Raw genomic sequence first — 25,431 nt, forward strand, 5'->3', positions numbered from 1 at the left:
TTGAGGCTTGTCCATGGCAATTGACCTTGATTATAGGAAAGAATAATGAATGGATTGGCCACTTTGTGTCACCTATGGATCTGACCACATCCCAGTACATAATCAATATAGCCTGAGACAATCACTCAGGATTCTGAGTGGTTTTTCTTTAGCTATCTTATTGTAGTCATTTATTCAACATATATGCCTGTATGTCTTCTATGTGCCAACCACTGTGCCAGTGGTTGAGAATACAGAGTTGAACAAGGTACATGCCCTCAATACAGTTAAAGAAACACACAATCAAGAATAATTATAATTCAGTGTGACAAATCCATTGTAAAGTAGGAACTGAGCCCTACTGGAAGCAGGGGAGAAACATTTCTCAGCCGTGTCTCAGTTGAGGTGTCAGTAACTAGGTGGACAAGAGTAATGTCCCTGTGGGTTTACAGCAATGGTAATATATGGTAATAAAATTTCAGACACCCCAAGCAAGACTCATCCAGTAATTTATAAGGGATTAAATAGTAGTTGAGTCAAAGCTCTGAAAGAAATCATTTCCATCAGTGTTATAATGAGTTAAATATTATGCTCATTCAGCCTCACAAATTCAAATAAGATGCCAAAAACATCTTGCTGGGTAGTTTTATCTTTGCCTCTGCTTTCCAGCTAAATTATTTTTAATCTCTCCAGTTTCCTAAATCTCAAAAATAATCATGTGGACTCAAATCTTTGAAAAGCAGCATGTTGTCATGGAGGAACACTGGCTTAGAAATCAAGAGAATGGGATTCTGATGTGACTCAGTCACTCTTTAACTGCTTGCTTTTGGATAACTGGACCACCAACCTGGACTCTAGTTTTCTTGTATGTAAAATTCTACAGTTGGACTAGATCCATTATTGCCCTGAGAAGGCTGATTTGAAGACCATCTTCTCTTACTACTTACCACCTTTCTCCTAGACAACCTTAATTTCTGGGAACTAAAAGCTGCATTTTGGATTTAGAGTAAACACCTTTTGGGATGATCCCCCAGTTTGTAATTATTTTCTCTTTTCTGGGTTTCTGAACAGCTCTATATTCAATGACATGCATTTTTCTTAGTATTTAGCCACAATTGATTAGAGTGCAATAGACATGGCCAAAGGCAATCAATCCTCGTTTTTCTCCTGGGGCTTCTAGCATGGACTATTTCTGAACAGGGTAGATTTCAAATGTCAGATATGGAGAACAGTCATGATTTCTGCTGCATACGCTGAGAATGACAAAGAGATCTGTAGCATCTACAGTAAGATGACCATGCAGCAGACACAACGGTGGGAAGCAGAAAGAACTTCTTGGCTTTTTGACATTTTTGCTTTGTCCCTCTTAAAGCTCTTTTGCATTTTGCCATGGGTTCTAAGAGATTCCCCTGTATCCTTCATAATCTCTTACTGTTTTGCTTATAGTATCTTGAGTTTGTTGTGTTACTTAAAGTCAGAGTCCTAACTAATGCAAGATTAAAATGGAAAAGACTGCTAGGAAGTAACCTCTGTGTTGATATGTATAAAGGGTTTGTAGCCTGAGTTTGCTTGACATGCTCTTTGATTGATGACCACATGGAACACTAGATAACAGAGCCCTCCATCTAGTTATATATTGGTAAAGTAAACCAATTCAAAAGCAATGATTAATACATTAATACTGGACATGTAACAAGCCATTATTAATTCATAAGTTTGTCACAAACACATTCCCAAATGACCAGAATTTAAATGAATTTGCTTATTCTGATTAGAATTAGTATGATATTTCAAATGACACTGAAAAAAGTTGTGCTTCTGCTATGATAATCATCCAGGACTTATTTTCCCTTTTCATGTTGATGGGCCATACAGTAACCACGAGCTAATTAATATTCATTTGGATCTTTGATTATCTCTTTAAAGCACCAAGCCAACCACCAGCTAACATTGCCTGGAAGCTGACAAACTCTAAATTATGCCTGAACTGGGAACATGTAAAAACCATGGAAAATGAGTCTGAAGTGTTGGGCTACAAGGTGAGTATTTTGTTTCTCCCTTAATAATATCAATTAAATTACTAAGGAACCAAGAATGTCACAGCCAAATAAGAAATAAATTTATACATATGAAAATACAGGAATCTTTAAAGCTTATTTGAAAAATGCTTAACATTGCCTCTTTCAAATTCTTCACTGAAAATTTTTATATACTGCGGACAGTAACGCATCATGGTACAACAAGAATAAAGTTTTTCTTCAAGCGACTCCCCCTTGCCATCAGAAGATGATGGTGTGTGTGAGTAGTAAGGTGAGATGAGAATGAAATCTACGAATATACTCAAATAGAATTTCTAGAACTTAGGCTGCAGTGGCATGTAAGCCTTTAACAATATAAAAGGAATCTAACAAGAGTATAGCCAAATACCCACAGCAAATTATTTCTATCACTGGTAATGGACATCATCTCCTAGAAAATGCATATATCCAGTATTTGAAATGGGTCCAAACTAACCAGTGACTTTTCACAGCAAGCTCCAAAGGTAATAGCCTCAAGCTATTTAGTTGAGATAAATCTATTGTCATTTCAGAAGCATTGGCCAAAGACAAAATCTTTGTTTTTGTTCTTGTTTTTGTTTTTTTTTTTTAATGCCTAAATTTAAGGAAAAGGCATAGACTGGATATTTCCATTCAAGGAGGACAGCATGTATAATGATACATTGTAGAGTGTTCCATAAGAGTGTCTGGACCTTAAAAAAGCAACATGTCCTTTTAACTTCAATTCACTATTTTATTTAGATTCTGTATCGGCAAAACAGACAGAGTAAAACACATATCTTGGAAACAAACAATACATCGGCTGAGCTTCTGGTTCCGTTTGAAGAAGACTACTTGATTGAAATAAGAACAGTTAGTGATGGTGGGGATGGAAGCAGCAGTGAAGAAATTAGGATACCAAAAATGTCAAGTAAGTTGAATCACCATCGCTGTTGTAGATTTTGAATCTGGACAGCTGCAGCCTGAAATCTAGGCTCTATGAAGCTTTCCAATTCTTGTTTGAATGTTGTGTGAAAAAATAAAAGGTCTGTGTTTCCATTTTCAGTTGTGAACAAGAGGTGATGAGTCAATCTTTCTTTAAATAATTCCTCAAATTTGCAACATGCATACTTATTACAAACAGTTTCATGTTTCCTCATTTGAATCTCAAAAAGAAAAAAAAAAGAAAAGAAAACACACAACTGTGTGTCGTTGGTACATAATTCATTCTCTTGGTACAAAAATCAGGAAGTGTTTCTGTGGGTTTTCACAGGCTTCTTGGAGCAGGGACAGAAAATATGAAACGCATGTACTTATACCCCTATTCCCATATCCATTGCAGACGTCACTAATCAATCATGGCTTGCATAGGGAGCTGAGTCCCAAATCTCAGATCCTCTCCATACAGTGTTCTAAGCAGGTCACACCAATCAGTTGGATTTAGCACATAATAAGATTTGTTATTTTTGCTTCAGATGAATCACTTGCTTAAAGTTGGGCCTCAGTGAAATCATCAGGCACCACATGTTGGCAAATCCTAATCTACCCTTCTGTCAGACTTGGTCAATTTAAGCATTTTCCTTTTTCATTTTTACATTTAAAACAGATAGCCTAGGATAGAGGACTAAAGACACTTCCTTGTATATAATATAAACAAAACTAGTATACTAAAACGTGTTATTTGAAGACAAATGATAGTATGCATTTTAGGTCTTGAAAATTAATCTAACAAGCAATTGTATTTTTTTCTCAAGATGTTTCATTTTATTTTTATATTTTGCAGACTTGAGTTCCAGAGGAGTTCCAGTCTTAGAACCTAGCGTCTGTTTCCTGTCAATTGTCATCATTTTTTACTGTTTTGCAATTCAGCCACTTGTACGATGAATAAAACCATAAATCTTTGAGAGTTTTTTGAAAACAAATCATTCTGTAAATAAGCTCTCCAGCCCCTATCACAAAATACATCATTAATACCGACTTGTTTGGAAAGAAAAAAAATGTATATTATTAAGATCTTGTAAATATCTATGGTACATTAATAAAACAGTTTTAAACACTTTTGAACTTTAAAGTTCGCACATGATTTCATATATTCTGAAAGTGCCAAATGATCCGTGGAGTTGTAACTGCTATGGCTTTTAAGTGACTTATATGGAAAGTATAAATAACTCCCCTTGATGATGATGATAAATATGAAATAGATTTGAGTTATCATAGAAAATATGTATATTTTTACATGCTTCAGGCAATTTATGTAACAATTAAAAATGTTCACCCTACTTGGAATAAAATGTAATTATTTGTTTACAGTTGGGATTCTTTAAAAATGTAAGCTTTTCCAAAGCGTGATGTGCTTTTACATCTGAATGAGGTGAGGCCAGGAAATATTTGTACCCAGTAATATATGTATATACATGATGTTCTTTTCAACTCACTTTCCTAAGAATCCCAGTAATAATAGTGGCAGGAGAAAGTGCCTTATGGTAAAGAAAAAGAAAAGAAGGGGAAGAAGCAACCATCTAAAACAATTTAACAAGTCTGGTATATCATAGGCAGTTTCTCACAGCAAAATTTAATTTTTTAAATCAATTTTGAAATCTCCTAAGAAAAAAAGTTGCATGAACAAGTCTCAGGTAATTATTGCAAATTGTTAGCAATGCATGTGGCCTTTTTTTCATATAATAAAATCTATGATAAATAAATACACACATATATAAGCCAATCTTCTCTGCAACTATGAAAATAGTCCTACATTGTCCAAGTCTTATAAAGATTTTTGTGGGTTGGCTCTTCTGTAAGGTGAACCTATTTCAGTCAGTGGCTCTACTTCTTGGATCCACATTCTGGAGAAAGCAGTCTGGGTGAAGGTAAGGTTAATGAGTGGGACAGTGCCATTCTATGTGGCCATCCATTTCCTTCACAAACAGCCTTAAGGAGTTTGGCCTCCTGGCAGCTTGTACTAGCTCCTAGCCAATCAGTCTTGATGTCCTAGGGAGCTAGGGTTGAGAAATGGCCACCCTAGTTCTGCCTTCTTCATATGGTGTAACCTCTTAATTATGTTGAAAATATTTGAATTATCCTCACAACCCTCAAATCACACAGTCCTCAAAATTGGATTTTGTTCTTTTCATTTCTAATGTATTTTAGAGATATTTAAAATACCCAGTATAGTCAGGAGCAGATGGACAATGACTTTTCATAGTTCAGAATTTCTCCCTGCGTGAATAGTGTGTCAAGCATACAGTACAAATTAATGAGCCTTATTCTCCTCCATGCCCTAAGATATGGCTGTGCTTTGAGGGAGCAAAATAAATAAGCAAGAGCAAATGTTGTTTGGCACACTCATGTTAACAGCTGCCTGTCCAAGATACATCTGTATTGATCAGAAATACCAGCGGCACAAGGTCTCAATGGTTTTCTCAACTTAGTGAGAGACAAGATTTGTGTCTTCCTCCACAAAGCAGAGACTGAGAGTTAAATATACTATGAGATTTTTGTTTCTACTGATTAAGCGAATTGGATACATAGCTGTATGTGTATGAGTCCGAAGGCTAAGGCAGTTCTTATCAATAACTCTTATAGGTTTGCAGTTGTGCTTTAATTCACAATTGTTGGAGGTTTAAAACTATACATTATTCAATATCTGCTATTTATTATTTATCAACCCATACTAAAATTTTTGGAACATAATTTGGTGTTAATACTAAATAGCATTTGTTTTGGCTCTTAATTTACTTAAATTTCTACACTAAGTGAAGCCTTAGACACATCTTTTAACATCCCCACATCACTATTATCAGGATTAAAGGACATAACGTACACAAATGTTGAGTGTAATGAATTCCACAATGCAAGTTTTCAACAAATAGAGCTGCTGTCATCTGCCGCTATGAATTAAACCCCTAATGAAACACGTTACTATACTTCCTTAAGTGCCCAATAGACTATGCTAACAAATTCAGCCTGTGCTTATGTCAAAATCCAAAAAAGTTGCAAGAAAAATGAGTTGTCCACCTACTCTGGAAACTAAATGGCACTAAAGAATGGAACCAGTGATGATTCCATTAATCCACTTCAGGAAGACATTCTGTGTGATGTGTATACTCCCAACATTTACAAAATATTTCCAGTGGACCCCTTTATTGCTGGTAGAAACTGTTATAAACATGATAACTTATTTTCATAATTCTTACAGGAAGGAGAAGAAATGTGGTTGCACCTGGAAACAGCTCAAGGAGGAAAAGGGAATAAGGGTTAGGAGACTTGACACAGCAGATTTACGACCCTATAAAGCTCTGAGCTGCCAGGTAATGTGAAGTTCAAATCAGCCCCATGTCCTCTCTTCTATTCTTCACACTAAAATCCTCTAGGTCAGTGTCCGATTTCTAACTGTACACCAGAAGGTGGCCCATAAGAGGACTTGCTTTATTTAACAGAAAATACGGTGAGAGATGGTATGGATTCTATTTGGATTTCAAATGTGATAAAATAATCGTTCTCTCTCCTAAGTGAATCTACTATTTTTAAGCCTCTGTATGTTATCAGTCTAGACTCCATCTTGAGATGTCAACTTGTATACACTCCCCAAATGCCATACTTATTACTTTATTTGCTATAGAACTACATATTTAATTCAACAGAAATCAACAATTTGGTAATCGCATCACTGTTGAACTCAGTACTTGCATTAATCAGGGTTCTCCTGAGAAACAGAACCAAGACAGAGAGAGAGAGAGAGAGAGAGAGAGAGAGAGAGAGAAGATGTGTGTATACACAGTTGCAAAAATGTATACACATATATAGAGAGAAAGATTTTAAGAACTTGCTATGCAATTATGGAAGCAAAGAATTCCAGACCCAGAAGAGTCAATGGCATAGTTCCAATCCAAGTCTGGGAACCAGAAGAACCCATGGTATAATTTCTGTTTTGAGTCTGAGTACGAAGGCAGGGGAGGATGAATGTTCTAGAGCAGACTGTCAGGCAGAGAAACCGTTCTTTCTTCCATAGCCTTTTATTTTATTCAGGCCTTCAGCAGACTGGATGAGGCCCTGCCAAATTGGGAAGGGCAATTTTCTTCACTCCATCTACTGATTCAAATGTTCAGCTCTTCTAGAAACTCCCTCACAGACATACCCAGGATATTGTTTAACTAAATATCTGGAACCCCTGCAGTCCAGGCAAGTTGACACATAAAATTAACCATCACACTGCTGTTTTTGATGATTTCAAATAATTAAATTCTAACCTTATAAACTTTTGACATGCAATTATTGAAATATTCTTCTCAGTTACTTCATCTGTAAAATGAGATGTTGGATTACAAGATCTCTGAGTTCCTTTAAAACCTTGCAATTCTCTATCAAGCTGCATAGTTGACTTCTTTTAGTATAAGACAGTGTTTCATTACCTTTCACAACACACACACACACTCTATATAGCTTTTCCAATTTATTTCTATATTTCACTAGCCTAAATGATTGTGTTGAGCTTTCTTGAGCTTTTCTTTAACTCTGAGTTAATTGAATTTTCATTACTAAAACAATGATTAAATTGAGTATGCTTTTTCAAGTCACAAAGAACCCTTAGAGATTCTGACCCATCTCTACTCTCCACTGAGAATTGCTGCTGTGTTTTAGAGGTCCCCAAGTGCAAAGCTGTGATAAAACTTTCATTGTTCAGGGCAAAATGAGAAAATTCATACAGTGTGATGAGATTTTAATAATGAATAATTTGTGAACTATTTGAGAGGTTACACATTTTTTTGCTTTATGTGGTGAAATGTCCACTCTTTGATGACATGAAGTTGAACATGAATACTGGTTTGCTTTACATGTTCAATTTTAAAATAAAATTACTTGACAAAAAAGAGTATGTTACTTTATAAAAATCAATTCAATTATTATCATTACTTAAAGCTTTATTCTTCTGAGAAAATCAAAAGTTTTAAAATAGTTGATGGTTAGTTTACCTTTTTTTTTAACTTCTTTATCTCATTACCATCAAATTAGTGAGTTTGGCTTGGTCTATTGACCTAAAATTTGTATGTCAGGGTCTTATTCTGTATGCGTTGAATAGCAAGGTGCTGTGTTCTATGGAATTATTGTTTGTATATGTAAACCACAGGCCTAGAAAGTCTGTTCATCCTTTCATAACAAGCTATTAATATAATTAAGATAATAATGTAGAAAAAATATAAAAATCCTGAATTTCTTCATTATTTTAAAACCTGAGGGGCGCCTGGGTGGCTCAGTCAGTTAAGCATCCAGCTTCGGCTCAGGTCATGATCTCCCAGTTTATGAGTTCCAGCTTCACATCAGGCTCTGTGCTGACAGCTCGGAGCCTGGAGCCTGCTTCGGATTCTGTGTCTCTCTCTCTGCTCCTCCCCTGCTCGCACTCTATCTCTGTCTCTCAAAAATAAATAAACATTAATTTATTTTTAATTTGGAAGTTATTTTCTTTCTACTTTTTCATATGAACATTTATTTTCTTTCATGAAATTATAAATAATAGTTGTTAGGAGTTCTTTCACTTCTTTACATAGCAAGAGAATTTTTATAAAAAGGTAAATTTATCTGCTCCATTATTTTTAATATTCCTCTTCTTGACAGCACTTGGTACAGTCCTGGGTAGAGAGAATGATTCTTACAACACATATTTTGCTTTCTGGACAGATTTATGCAGCCAACTGTTAGGGAGATTTGTTTTCCCCCATTTTCCTTAGGAAAATAAGTATTTTTCTTTTATAAGCCTGACTAAAATAATAAGCTGACCTAAAGTCCAGATTTTGGTGGGTAAATAATATATTCTTAAAAGAAGTAATACACAAAAATAAAATTCTTGGAATATAGTGGTTTCGAGAAAACATCAGAATAAGGATCCTGTTTTGAAAAACATATACTTTACAATCTGGTTAGGCATATCTTAGAAGATATTTATCTTGTCCAGAGCAAAGCTCAGGAGAGAAGAAAATATGATGACTTTAAATAAAGGCAGTAAGTTGCAGCTCAATGAGAGAGAAAAGAAATCCTGATGTAATGATGTGTTTTGCTTCCTGTCCCTATCAAAGACCCTGTCCCTATAAAAGCATGCTGGATGAAATCATGGCAAATTTGTCACGTATTCCTGGAACCGAATGGTGTGTTGGGTAGGTACCTGTTCTTGGATGGTGATTAATTAATGTTTATGAATCACTTTGAAGATAGAATGCACTTCATAAATTCTAATGATTTTTATTATGATAATTTTTTCCCAGAAGTATATTGACTTTTTGCAATGGCACTTTGAAAAAGTATACATTAGTGACTGAGACCAGGTACCATGCCTAGAGGAAAACAGTAATTGGAAAGTGCGAAAGGTAATAATTTTGAGATACTGAAATTTTAGTCAAATTCATATTGGCCTGCATGGACTAAATAATTTTCATTCAAACAAAATAATCTACATCCATCCATGATGGAATTTTCAGCTTGTGAAGTAAATGTCATAGCAACAGAATTTCTCAAATGATATTTACTCATAACAAACCTCAAGTATTCTCAAGGGCTTTAGATACTAACAGTAATGATTCTAGGCAACTTTTATTACCTTTAAGTGCAGTAGTTATAAAATCTCCCAACTTTGAGCAGATTAATTTCAGCCTATTTTCTAATGACAGCAAAGCATAATTGAATATATTACTGGCCTTCTGAATCAGATCTTTTTTCTTATTTGTTTAAAAGTGAAAGTGTTGTCATCCTAAATTATTGTTATATTTAGACTTGCAAACTCACATGGGACTAATTTCATCCTTCTACATTCTTAAGAGAGTATAGCTATTTCTGAAGAGACTCTTAAAAGTAAAGCAGGGATATGGTTTAAATTATTTGGAGCAATGTTTAGAATCAATTTGTATTTCAAGCTAGATGATTGCTGAAAAATGCATTGTAACTAGTTAAAGATAACTTGATTGCCTACAACCTGTTGCTATTAATGGACAGAAGAGAAATTAATGTTAACTTCATACCTGTCGATAAAAATTAAGATCCTGGATGTGTCTATCTGAAATTAATATTCTTCACCAGAAAACTTCCTATGGTTTCTATTATTTCACATTACCTTATGTCACGTTATGTATCATATATCATATAAATTATTTTATATATTAGTATACATTATGTTTTTATTATATTATATTATTAACCTCTTGTCCCATTTTTCTATAAAATGAGTTCCAGAAGAGGTGGACCTTACCTTTATATCCCCTATTGTATCCATCACATAAGTAGAGTGTCTGACATCCAATAGTTGCTCAAAAAATAGATTCTGGATGAACAAACAACCAAAAGGAGGCATAAATTACTGTGCATACATTGTGGGCATAAACTGATAGAATCTCATTACTGCTCCTATAAAAGTGGTAAAGTTTACCATAATAATGTTGTCTTTTAATGAAGCTTACATCTTAACAATGTTATAATTTGGTGTGATATATAATTGATGTAGCTATATCCACATATAAAATATTTTTTCAGTCTTCTAAAATTGAAAACAATTTAAAGGACAATATTTTTAATAGAAAATAACGCAGAATTATGAAAAACCTTCTCCTTCCCTTGGAAGATTATTACTGGGAAAAATACTCATAAGTTTGTCTGTAGAGACATGACTCTGAGAATTATACAGTCAAGCTAGGAAGTGACACCCACAGTGTCAAGAAGGCATTTGGATCATTCCAAGTTCTACATTGTAATTTTTTTCCCTGCAACCAAATTAACTAAAGGCTATATACTTGACCATACACTATAATGAAATGTAATAATCTTGTCATGCTGCAATATTAAATCCATATATTCAGCCAGAAGAGTATTTTTAGTTGGCAAGTATAACACAAAGCTATGACATTCTCTTCTCAGATGCTACTTCCTTAGGCCGTATTGTAATGTTTAGTCATATTTGTTTCCAAAAGCTCCGAATACCTGATGGATTTACTGGAAATTTCAGGGGAAAAAAATAGTCCTTTGTCACTAAAGAGGTTGCACACTTTCAACCCAAGACACAAGCCAACCCCGGACAGGTTAGACGTCATTAGTGTTCATTTATTTTAAGATTGATATAGTTGTCAGTGTTCAGAAGTCAATTTTCATGTGAATCCAGCTTTCCTTGGGTACTTCTGGGTCTGCCTTCCTGCATGGCACTAACCTAGTGAGCTACTTTTGTGTTTCATGAAATGTAGTTAGTCCTAGGGAACACCGATTGTGGCTTTCAAATTAGGTAGCAGGGATAGCTTCTTTCTGTCACCACTTTAATTATGTTAATTCCCAGGTTTACTCTACATTTTTGAAAGCCTAGTAATAAATATTGTCATTGCTTTTTATAGCATATTACCTTATACTTATTTACATGATCACATCATTTTAGCTTTTATGAACTATGACTTTAATGTAAGAAAAACTAATATCTATATAAAATGAAATGTTTAAAAAAACATATCTTTCTGTTTATATTCAGGTCAGAAACATTACAATTACTCATCAAATAGATCTATGTTTATGTCATCAAATCATTCAAGAAACATTAATTGTTTACCATGTTCAATACGTTGTGCTTGGCTCTACAAAATGGGGAAAATGTAGTGAAAAATAGACATATATTAGGGAGAGGTGATATACCAACCAACTCCCCACTGCCATCAAAAAAAATAGTTATAAAATATTTACAAATTGTGGTAAATGCTAGGAGGGAATAAGGAAGATGCTGTGATAAGATACCACAATGGGAAATTAACATTGGAATAAGTGATCAGAGACATCTTCTTAGAGAAATTTCCATTTATACCAAGACCTGAAAAAGGAAAAGAAGTTGGACATGGAAAGAATGGGGAGAAAGGGTATTTCAAACAGAAAAGGTAAAATACATGCAAATGTCTAAGGAGAAGGAGGTCAGTGTGTTTAATGATTCATGGAAAGCCAGTGTGGATGGAGAATGGCACCAGAAGGGGCATATGCAGAGTTCAGCTGGAATTCAGTCCTCTTGGACATCGCAGATAATGAGGAGGGATGTGCATTTAAGTTTTAAATGTTATGTATGTTTTAAGAACATTACTCTTGCTACTGAGTGGTAAATGAATTGTTAGGAAGTCAAGGGTGGAACCAGAGTTTTTCACAGTAGTCCATGTGATAGTTAATGGTGACTTAGCAGGGGATGGATACCTGTAGACTTGACAAGAATTATCAATTGGCCAAGAATGGATAAAGAAGAAGTGGTATATATATACAACGGAATACTATTCAGCCATTAAAAAAAAGAATGAAATCTTGCCATGGAGCTAGAGAGTATAAGGGTAAGGGAAGTAAGTCAGAGAAAGACAAATACTGTATGATTTTACTCATATGTGCAATTTAAGATACAAAACAAATGAGCAAAGGGAAAAAAAACAAGAAACAAATCAAGAGACTCTTAATTAGAGAGAACAAGCTGATAGTTACCAGTGGAGAGATGGGTGAAGTAGGTTATGGGGATTAAGGAGGGCACTTGTCATGTTGTGTGGAAGTGTTGAATTACTACATTCTACATCTGAAACTCATATAACATTCTATGTTAACTAAGTGGAATTAAAATCTTAAAAGAAATTATTGGGGCACCTGGGTGTCTCAATTGGTTGGTTTGGCGTCCGACTTCGGCTCAGGTCATAATCTCACAGTTTGTGACTTCGAGCCCCGCGTCAGGCTGTATGCTGACATCTCGAGGCCTGGAGCCTGCTTTGGATTCTGTGTCCCCTTCTCTCTCTGCTCCTACCCAAGTTGTGCTCTCTCTCTCTCTCTCTCTCTCAAGGATAAATAAATGTAAAAAAAACAAAAACAAAAACAAAAAACAAAAAACACCAACACACTTTAAAATATTATCAATTGGCTATAATTCAGGTAAGGTATGCCTTAATTTTTTTGTTATTATCAGGTGGTTAAAACTAGAGAAGGAACACACCTAGGAATACAGAAGATAGGAAGACCATTAAGATTTGGGGGGGGTTCATGGTAAGTTGGAGATACCTATGAAATATCTGGGTGAAGATGTCAAAGGAATACATCGCTAAAATTGGGGTCAAGAAATACATTTTTCCCTGAGGGATCCAGCTTCTTCATTAACTGGTGGTAGTGACCCTTAACCTCTGAGGTGACTTTCAAAGTAACCTACTTCGTTTTCTAAGTATCAGATTTTTCTTCCTTACAATGTACTATTATATATAGGTAATTGAGTAGTAATGGAGTAGTACTTAAATGGTACAAATGATGCATAGCTTCTATTTTATAACAAAAATCCTGAACAGTGCAAGATCCTGAGTCAGCCATCAAATTAGGTAAATTCGGATTACCACCTTGACTTTACTAAGTTAAAACATTTTTTTTTATCCCTAAGATACTCAGAGATAAAGTTAACTCTCATTCAAAATGATTGGAAAACTCCATTTGCAAAATACTTGGGCAATTAAGATTGACTACTGATTGGTTCAGAACAGAAAGATTCTTCAAGTTTAACCTAATTCCAAAATGAGAAACCAACAGAACGTCTATAGGGTTTTTTTTTCTTTGACTTCATTTCAAAAAAGAGTTTATTATCAAACGTTGAATTAGTAAGTTTAGAGTAACCAAATGGTTTGCTCTTCCCTGACATTGTATTTTGTTCCTACAGACCTTTGCTTATGCCCCCCTTTTTGGAGGGATTGCCCTCCTTCCTTCGACAGCATCTTCAGTAACCAGCCCTAGTGACAGCCACTGGCACAGTGTTCCCACTCTGTCCCACACTCTTCTGAGACTGTGAGTGCACTTCTCACCTTTACTTATCCTTTGAGCTCCTTGCATACATCCCTGTCACCGCATTTGGCACTTGATCTTTCAATTGTTGGTTCACCTTCCAGCTTCTCTCACATAATGGCAAAATAATTGAACGCTGTGAATTTTCCAGCACTTAATGACTATGCTGAGCATGTAGTAGGCTTTTGAGAAATGTACAAGGAAGACAAGAAGGCAGGGAGAAAATGAAAAAAGTTTTATTTCTTTGTTAACAAGTCTGAGTGTGTTTTGCCAGCTATATAGTTTAGAACAAGAGTAATCTAAATAGAAGAATATAAAATTATGATCTTAAATACTGTTGTTTGCCTGAAAAACGTTTTTTGTAATATTTATAAGAAGAGTTTCTTGAAATGGGGGGGAGCCTATTATCGACATGAATCTTTTATTCGTTTATCTCAAGCAGGCTGATGAACAAACATTTTAAGATATCATGACAAGTGACTGTACATGAATTATTTTTTGAAATTTGTATTTAACGACTCTGTTGGCTTTGTGACAATTAAAGAAACAGCTATTCTCTGTAAACTTACATTTTAAGGCAAAGAGAAAATTCTCGCATTATTTCCTCCATTGTCCAGAAGACAAGTTAATATCCAAAGGTAAAATGATTTGAACATCTCTATCACCAAGATCAATGTTTAATTTATTCTCCTAAATGGATTCTCCTTTACCCTTTTAACCTACCTATACGGTCTTGGCATTCGACATGCCTAGAGGTTTAGGTGAATTCTTGGTGGGGGATAATTCTAGCTGTTTCCAAACTATAGTCTACAGATAAGATGAAATAAGACACTTTCAATGTATAGACAGTTACCAGCTTATAAATATATTGTGTTGTTCTAGGAAAGCTGTCATTTGGATGTTACAACATAATGCTCACTTTGTTTCATAGAAATATTGCTGAAAATGGTCCCTTCTGCAGCCCACTAAAGCGTATTGCTTTGTAAGAGTTGACAGAATAGCATTCATGGAACTCAAGAACAAAATCTTAAAACAAAACCATGATTCTCTGAGAAAGTGCATTTAGGATTCTTACTTGGCTTACAGGAAATGCATCTTCCTCCACTCATATCTGCAACTCCATGGGGAACAGGGACTCCATGACCTCCACACCTGGTATAGTATCTCTCATGGTGTGGGACAGGAGCTCTAGTAAAATAAGAGAGGAGAAGTAGAAACATAAGATGCAGGTTGTAGGAACTAAATGACTTTAGAAGAGCTTCCTATGAGTGAAATCTCCATTATCAAATAAAAGTCTTCTGCCATATACTGATTTTTGCCCCCTTCTCAGGAATTTTCCTGCCTTATCTCTCTGCTATTTATCTTATCTTTTAATAATCTCTTTAAACTCCACTGTTATCACTGTAGCCCTGGTTTTTTGGGGTGCCAAGACAACAGACCTTCATTCCCCTCCAACCATGATGTGCCCCATCTCACCACAGGAATTATGCACATGGTATTATCTTGCCCTGGAGTCTCCTATTGCCCTCACACAGCTACTCTTGCCTCTTTCACCAGATTAATTGCTATTCATTCTGATTAAGTAAAATTCTCCTCTTACCATCTCCCATTGTACCAATATACTCTCCCCTAACACTTATCAAGCCTCTAGTTCTTCAAAATATATTTGTGTTATTTTTAAATTAATTCCTAAAATTTCCAGTAAACCATAAGCTCCATGAGGATAGAAGCCATGTGGTTTTTGGTTCATCATTGTATCCCCAGAACCCAATACATTTCCTCGCAGTTTCTGAAGCTCTCAATAAATGGAACTTATTTAGAAACAAATAAATAACAATTAATAAACTCTAATAAGTATCTAATATATAAACACAACTTATTTAATTACAAAAGGTTAAATTAATGAGTTAATGATCATTACTTATATCTTTTCTAAAAGATTTTTCTCTTCATAGAGCTCATCTTGGAGCTTTTGCTGTGTTACTTGTTCCTCAAAACTAGAAGGCAGTTCTCAGATTTCCTCATCATTCTAATGGGACAGAAAATAATGAGAAATCAGGGAAATTTTCATTAAATTATATTTGCAATGCCTCTTTATCTCATATCTACAATAGTTACAATTCCCCCCCCCCACACACACACACACACACAAAACCAGGGAAATAAAGGTGGCAATACCTGGCATGTATAACCCAACTTCCTGCACCCAAGACAATTGTTCCTGCTGAACATCAGAATCCTTCCTACTACAATGCTGTGGGCAACTATCACTACTAACTTTGTTGGTTTCATGAGATGAAATTGACCTGTAATACCTAAAAGAAGTAAATGGAAACAAGTCTCATTTTTTCTGTTATCAGCAAGACAAAATTTTCCAGGCAACTATGAGAAGGAGAACATACTCTCTAATTACCCATATTGCTTTGGTTCCAACCATGCATTAAAAATAGCCTTAAAAATTTTAGAGTTGTGTTATAAAAAGTTTTTCACAAAAAGAATGCTGATTTCTTTCCTCTCATAATACATATCAGATATTGTCTCAGTTATTCCAGTTCTCTTACATACAAAACCTGAAATGTGGTTCCCATCATTTAGATAATAGGATTTATGAGAACAGTTAGTATGATAAGCAGAAAAATGCTTCCCCATTCCAAAGATGTCCATGTCCTAATCCCCAGGACCTGTAAGTATGTTACATTACATGGCAAAAATGATTTTAAAGATGTGATTGAATTGTGGCTCTTGCAATAAGATGATTTTGGATCATTCAGATGGACCCAGTATGATCACAAAGGTCTTTAAAGGTGGAAGCTAAAGGCAAAAGAAGAGACGCAGAGTCAGTGTTACCAGGCTGGAGAAAAACTAGGTGGGTCATTGCTGGCTTTGAAGATACAAGGGACCATCCAAAGAATACAGGCAGCCTCTAGAAGCTGGGAAGGCAAGAAAACAGATTTTCTTCCAGAGCATCCAGAAGGAATGCATTTCTGCCAAATCTTTGATTTTCGCCCATTGAGATCCACTTTGTGTTTTTGTAAGCTGCTAAGTGTGTGGTATAGCAGTAATAGGAAGCAAATATAATGAGTTTTAAAAACTTGCCAAGTTCAAACAGTGAATGGAGAGTTAGAAATAAAACCCAGACAGTCTAACAAGAAAACCCATTTTATGTAATTGGCAATGGAAAAACAACTCAAAACCATGTGAATACACACACACACACACACACACACACACACACACACACAGAGATGAATATATAAACATAGCATAAATGTATATATATACAACTGTATTATGCATACGTATATTTAGTGTGTGTGTACACATACATACATACATGTGTCATTACCAGTGCTACACTGCTTCATTCATTTTGATTATTTGAAAATAGCACAGCTTTATGCTAATGAAAGTGCAAAGATAAACTTGGTTTCAAAGTGCTACTAAATGCTGTTTATATAGCCTGTTTTATGAGATGCTGAAGATGTACTACACACATAATACTTAAAAGAAATTACAGTTCTACCAGAGTTATCCTCAGATTGTCAATTGATTGTGGATCATAGAATTCTTTTACTCTGTGTGTGTGTGTGTGTGTGTGTGTGTATCTACCTTCTTTTAAAGTACTGAGAATGTTTATAACTGTAATGGTTACTAATGATTGCTCATAAATTATTCATAATTTAGATATGAGGAATCTTGAAATCAAAACTAATGGCACCAGACATAAAGTGACAACCCAGAACTGAAGAATGTGTGAAGAGACCATAGAAGGATGGGCCAGTACATGAATGAGCTCAGATAGCAAGTGTAATTAGAGAGGTGGGAAGCTCTCCTGAAAACCAGGCTTTGAAGTCATTTGCAGGAAATTTTTAGAATGTTTGGGGAGAATCAGAGTGAATGTCCCCTTCCTAGAGCCAGGAAGAAGAGAGATCAGTTTGCAACACCATCATTTTCCAGTTGGATGATATTGAATCGTACACTTAACCTCTCTGAACTTGATTCTTCTCTCATAAAAAAGCATATTAGTAATTTCCACATGAGGCCGGTGTGATGACTAAATGATCCAATGCATGTAAATCACCGTGGATAGTGTCAGTGTTCAACAAATATTATTTCCTTATTTGGCCCTGCTCTCCATTGATACTTGTATGCTTTAGAGCAATATACCCTTAAATTTGCTTTGCCAAATAAGCTATTTTTAAATGATAGACTACATAGAGCTTATGTCCATTTTGAAATAAACTTGGTTAAATGAATTATAATTCTTTATTATAGGGCTTCTGAGAACCTTCAGTATGCTACTTTGTGTTGTGATTCTTTGAGGGATATGCATTATATGATATGGAGCATTTCCAAATTTTATTGGACGATTTTTTGCATAGAAAATCACATGGGACAAATTCAATAAAACATACCGTAAGAAGTGCACATTTAAACACATACACACACACACACACACACACACACACACAAAACAGAATAAAACTTCAAGAACTTTGAGCTGTATCTTTGTTGCTTCATGGATGTGTTGACTTTCAAACAAATATTTACAGATATTTAAATAAGATTTAAAGAACTTTGTTCTACTCATTGTCTCTTCTACAGAGAGTTGTGAGGATGAAATTGCACACAGTTTGTGAAAGTACACTGTAGAGTTAAAAGCACCTCACAAGCAAGATATTAGCATTACATTGTTTCACCATCTGACCTGCCATTTGTTCCACCGTGTGAAAGGGATGTGGGCTGGTGGTTCCTAAAGGCCTAGGTTGGTCACAGTAAAGAAAAATTTGCATCATTGGCCCCAGAGGCTGCAAAGTGAGAGACTGGGGATGAATGAGCACAACCCAATTATCTCTATGAGAGAAGAATTCCTTTCAGAACAAATGTCCTACATTTAAAGAGCCAGTAGAGTTTGGTGCATGAGGGACACAGGCTCTTTTAAAATTTTCACTGAATTTTAGGGGCGCCTGGGTGGCTCAGTCGGTTGGGCAGCCGACTTCGGCTCAGGTCATGATCTCACGGTCCGTGAGTTCGAGCCCCGCGTCAGGCTCTGTGCTGACAGCTCAGAGCCTGGAGCCTGCTTCGGATTCTGTGTCTCCCTCTCTCTGACCCTCCCCCGTTCATGCTCTGTCTCTCTCTGTCTCAAAAATAAATAAACGTTAAAAAAAAATTAAAATTTTCACTGAATTTTAATCCATTAAGATAGTCTAGCACAAGACTAGTTATAAGACCATCTGTCCCTTAACTCACAATATTTTGTGGAGAGACCTCACATAGGTCTCTACTTCTTTATGGGATTTCATACTGGAAATGGAGAATCATACACACACACACACACACACACACACACACACACTAATTGATTTTATTTGTTCAACTGCTCCCAACATTTCAACCATGAAATATCGAAGGCAGGAGATCCTTCCCCAGTAGGAATCTTCCATGGTCAATTATATTTAGGAAGTACTACTCTCTCCCCTTTCCAGGAGTTTCACAAGGCACTTTATCAATCTAAGAGATCCCAGAAACCCTACACTCAAGAACCATTAACTTGGTCTAATACAATATTTCCCAAATTATTTGATCACAGTAAACACTATAGACAAGAAATTTGTAAAAATTTCACTGAAATGTCCCAATAATGTCCCCAAACCCGTGATGGAAATGCTCCATTAGATGATTCCCCAACTCCCCAAGATGTCTGTCACTCCCAGAGTGTACATAGTTCCTTCAGAGGATACCGGAATGGCTTGGTGCCCCTGTGTCCTCAGTGCTGAAACCTTCTGTTCTGAAACACTGTTCAGCACCTGCTGAAGAGTATGGTTTAGACCATTAGTATATGGGACTAGATTGCAGCTTGAATAGACTGGAGGGAAGAGGCTGCTTCTGGGGGACCAGTTTTCACAAAAAAGTGCTTCCTCTTTCTCTGTGTCACTACATACCAATTTTTCTTGCCATCTAAGGTGTCTGTAATTGCCACTGCAGGGGGATTATGCACTCCCTTCGTGTGAAGCAAGAGGCTGAGAAGAGAAATTGCTGGTAAATGAGACCTCTATGACATTTGCATAAACATGGTTATATCAAGCCCCGGCTTTTACCAGCATCTCTCGCCAGTCCAGCGGAAGCATCTCAGCTGAAGGATGTGCTCCTTGGCAATGAGCGGCAGAGAAGGGCTCTGTAGGCTGTTAGGCTTGAAATGAACCCTAGAGTCTTCCAGTCAGGATTTGCCTACTCGAAGTTCAAAAGAGAAAGGAAACAGATAAACAGAAAATTAAGACCCAATCTCTAGGCAACCAATGGAAGTCATAAGAAGTACGTTTTAGGAAAAACAATATGCACTGGCTTTGTGTAATGATTATGGACACTCAAGTCTTTAATTGCTAACTATGCATTGCCTGTTTACCGTGCTAGGTAACATATATATAATCTAACTTATCCTTTACAGTAATCTTTCAAAGAAGGTATTTTTTAATACTGGTTTCACAAATGAAAATCTAAAGTTGATAGAGAAGAAATGGCTCACAAGTACCATGCAGGAATTCACACAGGTCTAGCCAACTACAAAATGTAGACTCTGTATCCGTTATGATACACTGACTCCTTTCCTATGCTGTATATCTTTTGTTTGTTCCTCCAGATCCATTCTCCACCGTTTACTCCCCTTTTTTTGTCTATAAGGATTATGTTAACTAGTTACTTTTTCTCTGGCTTGCAGTTAAACTTCTCTAATAGGGGACACTGTAAGGAAATTTGAAGAAGGTCCTTCTACCATCACTGCTTTTCTCAAGGCAGTTGATTCTGTGCATTTTTCTCTCTTATGGTTCCTCTTGCCTTTGAGCCAAGGGTTTGTGCATTTAGATTGCTTTGAGAATTGGCCGCAATTATTCCTCCTGTCCTTGTATGAATGCCCCTTTGCAATGTGCCTTTTCTCTCCTCCATTATAGAGGTGGAGTGTATTCCCCTATCCTGTCAATCAGGTCTGAACTTGCCCCTTGCTTTGACCAAGAGAACGTGGTAAAAGAGACCTTTTTAAAGCAAGTCCCAGAGCATCAGACTCAAGAGGCTTTGTAACTTCTTCCCTTCCATTCCTGGAAATCTGACAGCATCTCTTGTTGAAGCCTGGTTAGACTCCTTGAACATGAATGGCCACAAGAAGAGGCTGGCCCAGCCAACAGCCAAAACTGACCTTCAGAAATGTAAATGAGGTTGTCTGGGACCATCTAATCAGATCTGCCAGATCATTGTATCTAACTGTGTAACCTCAGGCAAGACCAGAAGAGGGACTGTCTAGCTGATTCCAGTGTAATATAGCTGCACAGAAATGTGAGCAAATCAATGGTTGTTTTAAAACACTGTTTTAAGGTATGTTTGTTACACAAAAGCAATAGCTGCTACAGTAACTGATCTGTCTTTATCTATTATCTTTATCAATAGTCCATTTTTACATAAACCCTCATCAAAAGATCTGACTTGGAGTGTGCCATCGGGACCCTGGTTGATACCCCTACCATCACAGTTCAAAGAATAATCAGAGACTTGTTTGGAAGAAGAGTGGCCTAGGCTATATGTTATACTCCTGAATCAATGGAGGTAATTCTCTAGGAAATCCTAACTATAATGCTTCATAGTTATAGATAATGATTACTTTGCATCAAGCATGTTGCTTACATTACTTGTAATAACTGTCGCTGTGGACTGGAATTAGATATTATCATTAGCCCCTTTTTGCAGATGAGAAAGCAGAATTTCAAAGAGGTAGGGCAATCACCTCAGTATACTGCTAGTAAGTAGCAGATTCAGAATTAAAACATAGGTCTCAGTTTACTCCAACATTCATGTTCTTTCCACTTCATCAAACTATCTCAGAAACCAAAACTGAGAGGTCTGATAGCTAACCAACAATATCCTTGAGTGCAAACACTGTCGACTTGAGAATTTGTGGATTTACATTCTCTTTTCTTTTTTGTGGATTTCCTTTTATAAAGGTTGTTCTGAAGCTGTAATATCTTCTCTCAGAGAAAAAAGGATTGGGTTCACAATAGCAGCGTACTTCAACACTATCAGGTGGATATAATTTATTTGGCCTTCACGAGTAGCAAATTCAGGGGTGCTGGCTGGTTGAGTTGATGGAGCATGCGACTCTTCATCTCAGGGTCATGAGTTCGAGCCCCAAGATGGGCATGGAGCCTACTTGGAAAAAAAAAAAGTATAAATTTCAAATCATGGGTACATCTGAATAATGAGCCACAGACTAGTGTTGTGCAGTTTCCCAGTACATCTGCTTTAGAAATTCATCTTGTTAGACCTCCCAGGGGTAAAAAGAGATGTATACAAATAGAGCAGGAAGTAATCTGTGGTTCTTATTTATCTATTCCTTGCAAGAGTCTCCTGAGATGGAGAGTTTATGTCACATAGGTACCTGAGGGAGTATGCCACCAAAAGTGACTGTAGCAGATTCCTGAGGTATGATAGGAATGGTACCCACCAAAGGATTTGTGCTGAAGGGGCAGGCAGCCCAGACGAGGTGAAATTATATTTTTGTGTCAAAGAATGGAACACATCATTAAAGGCCAGGTAACAGAGGCTAGAATAATAGCAGCTCATCCTTAGGGAAAGCAGCATGGATATAGCACGGTCCATGAGCATGTGGGCTCAGGAGTGAGACTGGCTTACGTCTGGGCACTAGTTATGAACTCTTCTCATTCTGTGACAATGGGCAAGAGACTAAGAATCCTTAAATCTTGCTTTAATTCACTATGAAAAAAAAAAAGGGTAACAGTGGCACCTACCTCATGAGGATTAAATGAGATAATGTAAGGAACTTACTATAATTTCTGGTTCATACTAACAGTAAAATAAGTTTTTAATCATCGATGTATCTAATATAAGTGCAATATATGAATTATGCCTTTTAATATTCCCCCATCCTTCCAAAGTAAATATATTGTCCATTTTTGTGGTTTTTGAAAACTGAGGCAAATTACCTATCGAAGCCCTTGCTGCCAGTATATGTCAATGTTGGGACTGGATCTGAACTCCCTCTGATTGCACAAAATAGATGTTTTTTCCTCCAGGTATTGTGCCTCTGTATCACTCTGCCTCTCTCAGGGAGGTGTGTGTGTGTGTGTGTGTGTGTGTGCAAGAAAGAGCATTTGTGTGTGTGTGTGTGTGTGTTCAATCTCTTCCATGTGAAAGACATAGCCATTGTGCCATGCACCTGGGGGTGTTCATCCAACTGTGGGAATGTATTTGTCATGATCCAGGAATTCTCTCTTAGCTTCAGTAACACCTCGCACATTATAGCAAGGCAGCTGTTGCAGGAATCTGGTTCCATTCATAGTTGAACAGAGGGTAGCAGAGGAGGAATAATTGGGCTATGTAGGGAGCTCGCCCATGACCTTGGCCTCATTAGCAACATGCTTTAATCATCAAAGCCAAGCAACCACAGGTGGCTGTGCCTCGCGCAAATGTTCTGCATCTCATTTCCTGAAAATGTCAATGTTTGAGAATATAAATATTACTTATAATCCTGGGATGATTGTACAGGTACTAATGGAATGGTTTTATGGTATTGATTTTCAATAGCTCATTTGGTATAATCAGCTTAACTTCATCTGCTAGAAAACGAACTTCTAATTCCAGTCTGAAACATATTACAAGAAAATGATTTTAGCCTACTCTGCCACTACCTTGAATCCTTTATGGAAGTAGACTGGGCATAAATCTTAAATAAATAAATCAACTTTAGACTCTTCCAGATTTTCATGATCTCACAAGATTGATTTCCTTTCCTTTAATCTGTTTCTAATAAAAAGGATATCTTCCTTTGAGACGCAGTCTGTAATCTCTTCCATTTTTATCATTTTCATAGACATCCTCTTTTCCATTTTAAGAGGAGCAGGTTTACTCAGAGAAAGATAGCTTTAATGAACAATCAAATCTGTGCAGAAGTGGAGGAACTCTGGAGAGAAGCAATGGTCTTTTGGGTGGGCTGGAAAGACCAATGCATAAAAGCAACCTTTCCCCTCCCCCTTGAGAGGTATGAAAGCACAATTTTCTCCCTTACTACAAGGGTATGAATCTAAAGAATTGAAAATTGAGAAAGGAAATGAACAAGCAATGGGGATTGTCAACTGGTGTTGCAATAGATAGAATTATTCAGGCATTATTCAGAATGTAATATGCACTTTATCGAATGACCAATTACTAAACACTCTATTAAATCACTAATTACTAAACGCACAAATTAGTAGTTATTAAGCACTTTGTTAAATTACTAATTACTAAACCTTTATTAAATTACTAATTACTAATCCCATATTATAATGGTGAATTATTCCAAAACCCCAAGATTGAGACTGTTATCATATCACTATCTTACCGATGTGTACAGAATTGGATAAACGTTCCCACAGTCATGCAGCTTGTGTAATGGGATCAGGACTCCAACCAAGGCAGCCACACTCCAGTCCTATGCAGGAGCCCACAAGTCTATCAGATAACAATGCCTGTGAGAATGCTTGATGGGACTTAAGTTTTGGATCAGTACTTGTTTCCGATCTTGCCTCTGGGCCTTTGGGCAGAGCACTTCACAGCTGTTGGCCTCAGTTGCCCTAGCTTTAAAATGGAGAAAAGGGGTAGCCTGGGTGGCTCAGTTGATTGAGTTCCAACTTCAGCTCAGGTCATGACCTTACAGTTTGTGGGTTTGAGCCCTGTGTCAGGCTCTGTGCTGACAGCTCAGAACCTGGAACTAACTTCAGATTCTGTCTCTCTCTCTCTCTGCCCCTCCCCCTGATCATGTTCTCTCTCTCTCTTTCTCTCAAAAATAAACATTAAAAAAAGTTTTAAAATGGAGATAAGGGGTGCCTGTGTGGCTCAGTCAGTTGAGCATCTGACTTTTGATTTCATTTCAAGTCATGATCTCATGGTCATGATTTCATGATCATGAGATTGAGCCCAGTGTTGGGTTCCTGCACTGGGTGTGGAGCCTGCTTCAGATTCTCTCTTCCCTCTCTCTCTCTCTCTCTCTCTCTCTCTACCTCTCCCTCTGCCTCTCCCCTGCTCTCACTCTCTCTCCCTCCCTCTCTCTCAAATAAGTAAATAAAATAAAATAAAATAAAATAAATAAAATAAAATAAGAGATACCTATCTCCTACAACTGAGACAACCCATTGAAAATACCAGTTATGCTGGGCAGCTCATGGGAAAAACCCAATGAGTAATAACTGAGGTTGCTATCATTTTGTTACTGGTTCTGTGACCATGGGCAAATTACTAAACTACTTGAACTCTGGGGACTTTATTATTTACATGAACATAAATAAGTGTACTGCCTTTACAGTACAGGAAATACAGAGTTGATAGGTATTTAAGGCTAAAAAAGATGCATCTTTACTTCCAAGAAGTGGAACAACAGATTCCTGTTAATCAAACATCTCTGTCTAGCAGGCCTAGATCCAACTGGATGCTAAACAGATCACCCTTAGCAGGGGACCAACATTGAGAGAGGTACTACAGTGCTAGCTTTGGAGGTACCCTGTACCTATACACTCAAAGATAAATCCCTCAAGTGTAATGATGTTATTCTTCTTTGTATTGTAGCACAGAAGGGGTGTGTGTGTGTGTGTGT

General features: G+C 36.6%; 1 protein-coding gene and 1 pseudogene across 4 annotated transcripts in view; one reads left to right on the top strand and one right to left on the bottom strand.

Annotated features, from left to right (window-relative positions):
* The window catches only part of CNTN6 (contactin 6), a 163,575-nt gene extending 159,402 nt beyond the window's left edge, over window positions 1-4,173 (top strand). For all 4 annotated transcript variants that reach the window (XM_032592341.1, XM_032592342.1, XM_032592344.1 and 1 more), the window contains 3 exons: window positions 1,906-2,018; window positions 2,778-2,946; window positions 3,799-4,173. In XM_032592341.1, the coding sequence (XP_032448232.1) occupies window positions 1,906-2,018; window positions 2,778-2,946; window positions 3,799-3,899 (383 nt within the window). In that variant the 3' untranslated portion in view covers window positions 3,900-4,173. The remainder of the gene's footprint in view (window positions 1-1,905; window positions 2,019-2,777; window positions 2,947-3,798) is intronic.
* LOC115508493 overlaps window positions 1-25,431 on the bottom strand; it is a 607,545-nt pseudogene that overhangs the window by 257,470 nt on the left and 324,644 nt on the right.

Source organism: Lynx canadensis, chromosome A2, assembly GCF_007474595.2.
Source record: "Lynx canadensis isolate LIC74 chromosome A2, mLynCan4.pri.v2, whole genome shotgun sequence".
Classification (NCBI taxonomy): Eukaryota; Metazoa; Chordata; class Mammalia; order Carnivora; family Felidae; genus Lynx; species Lynx canadensis.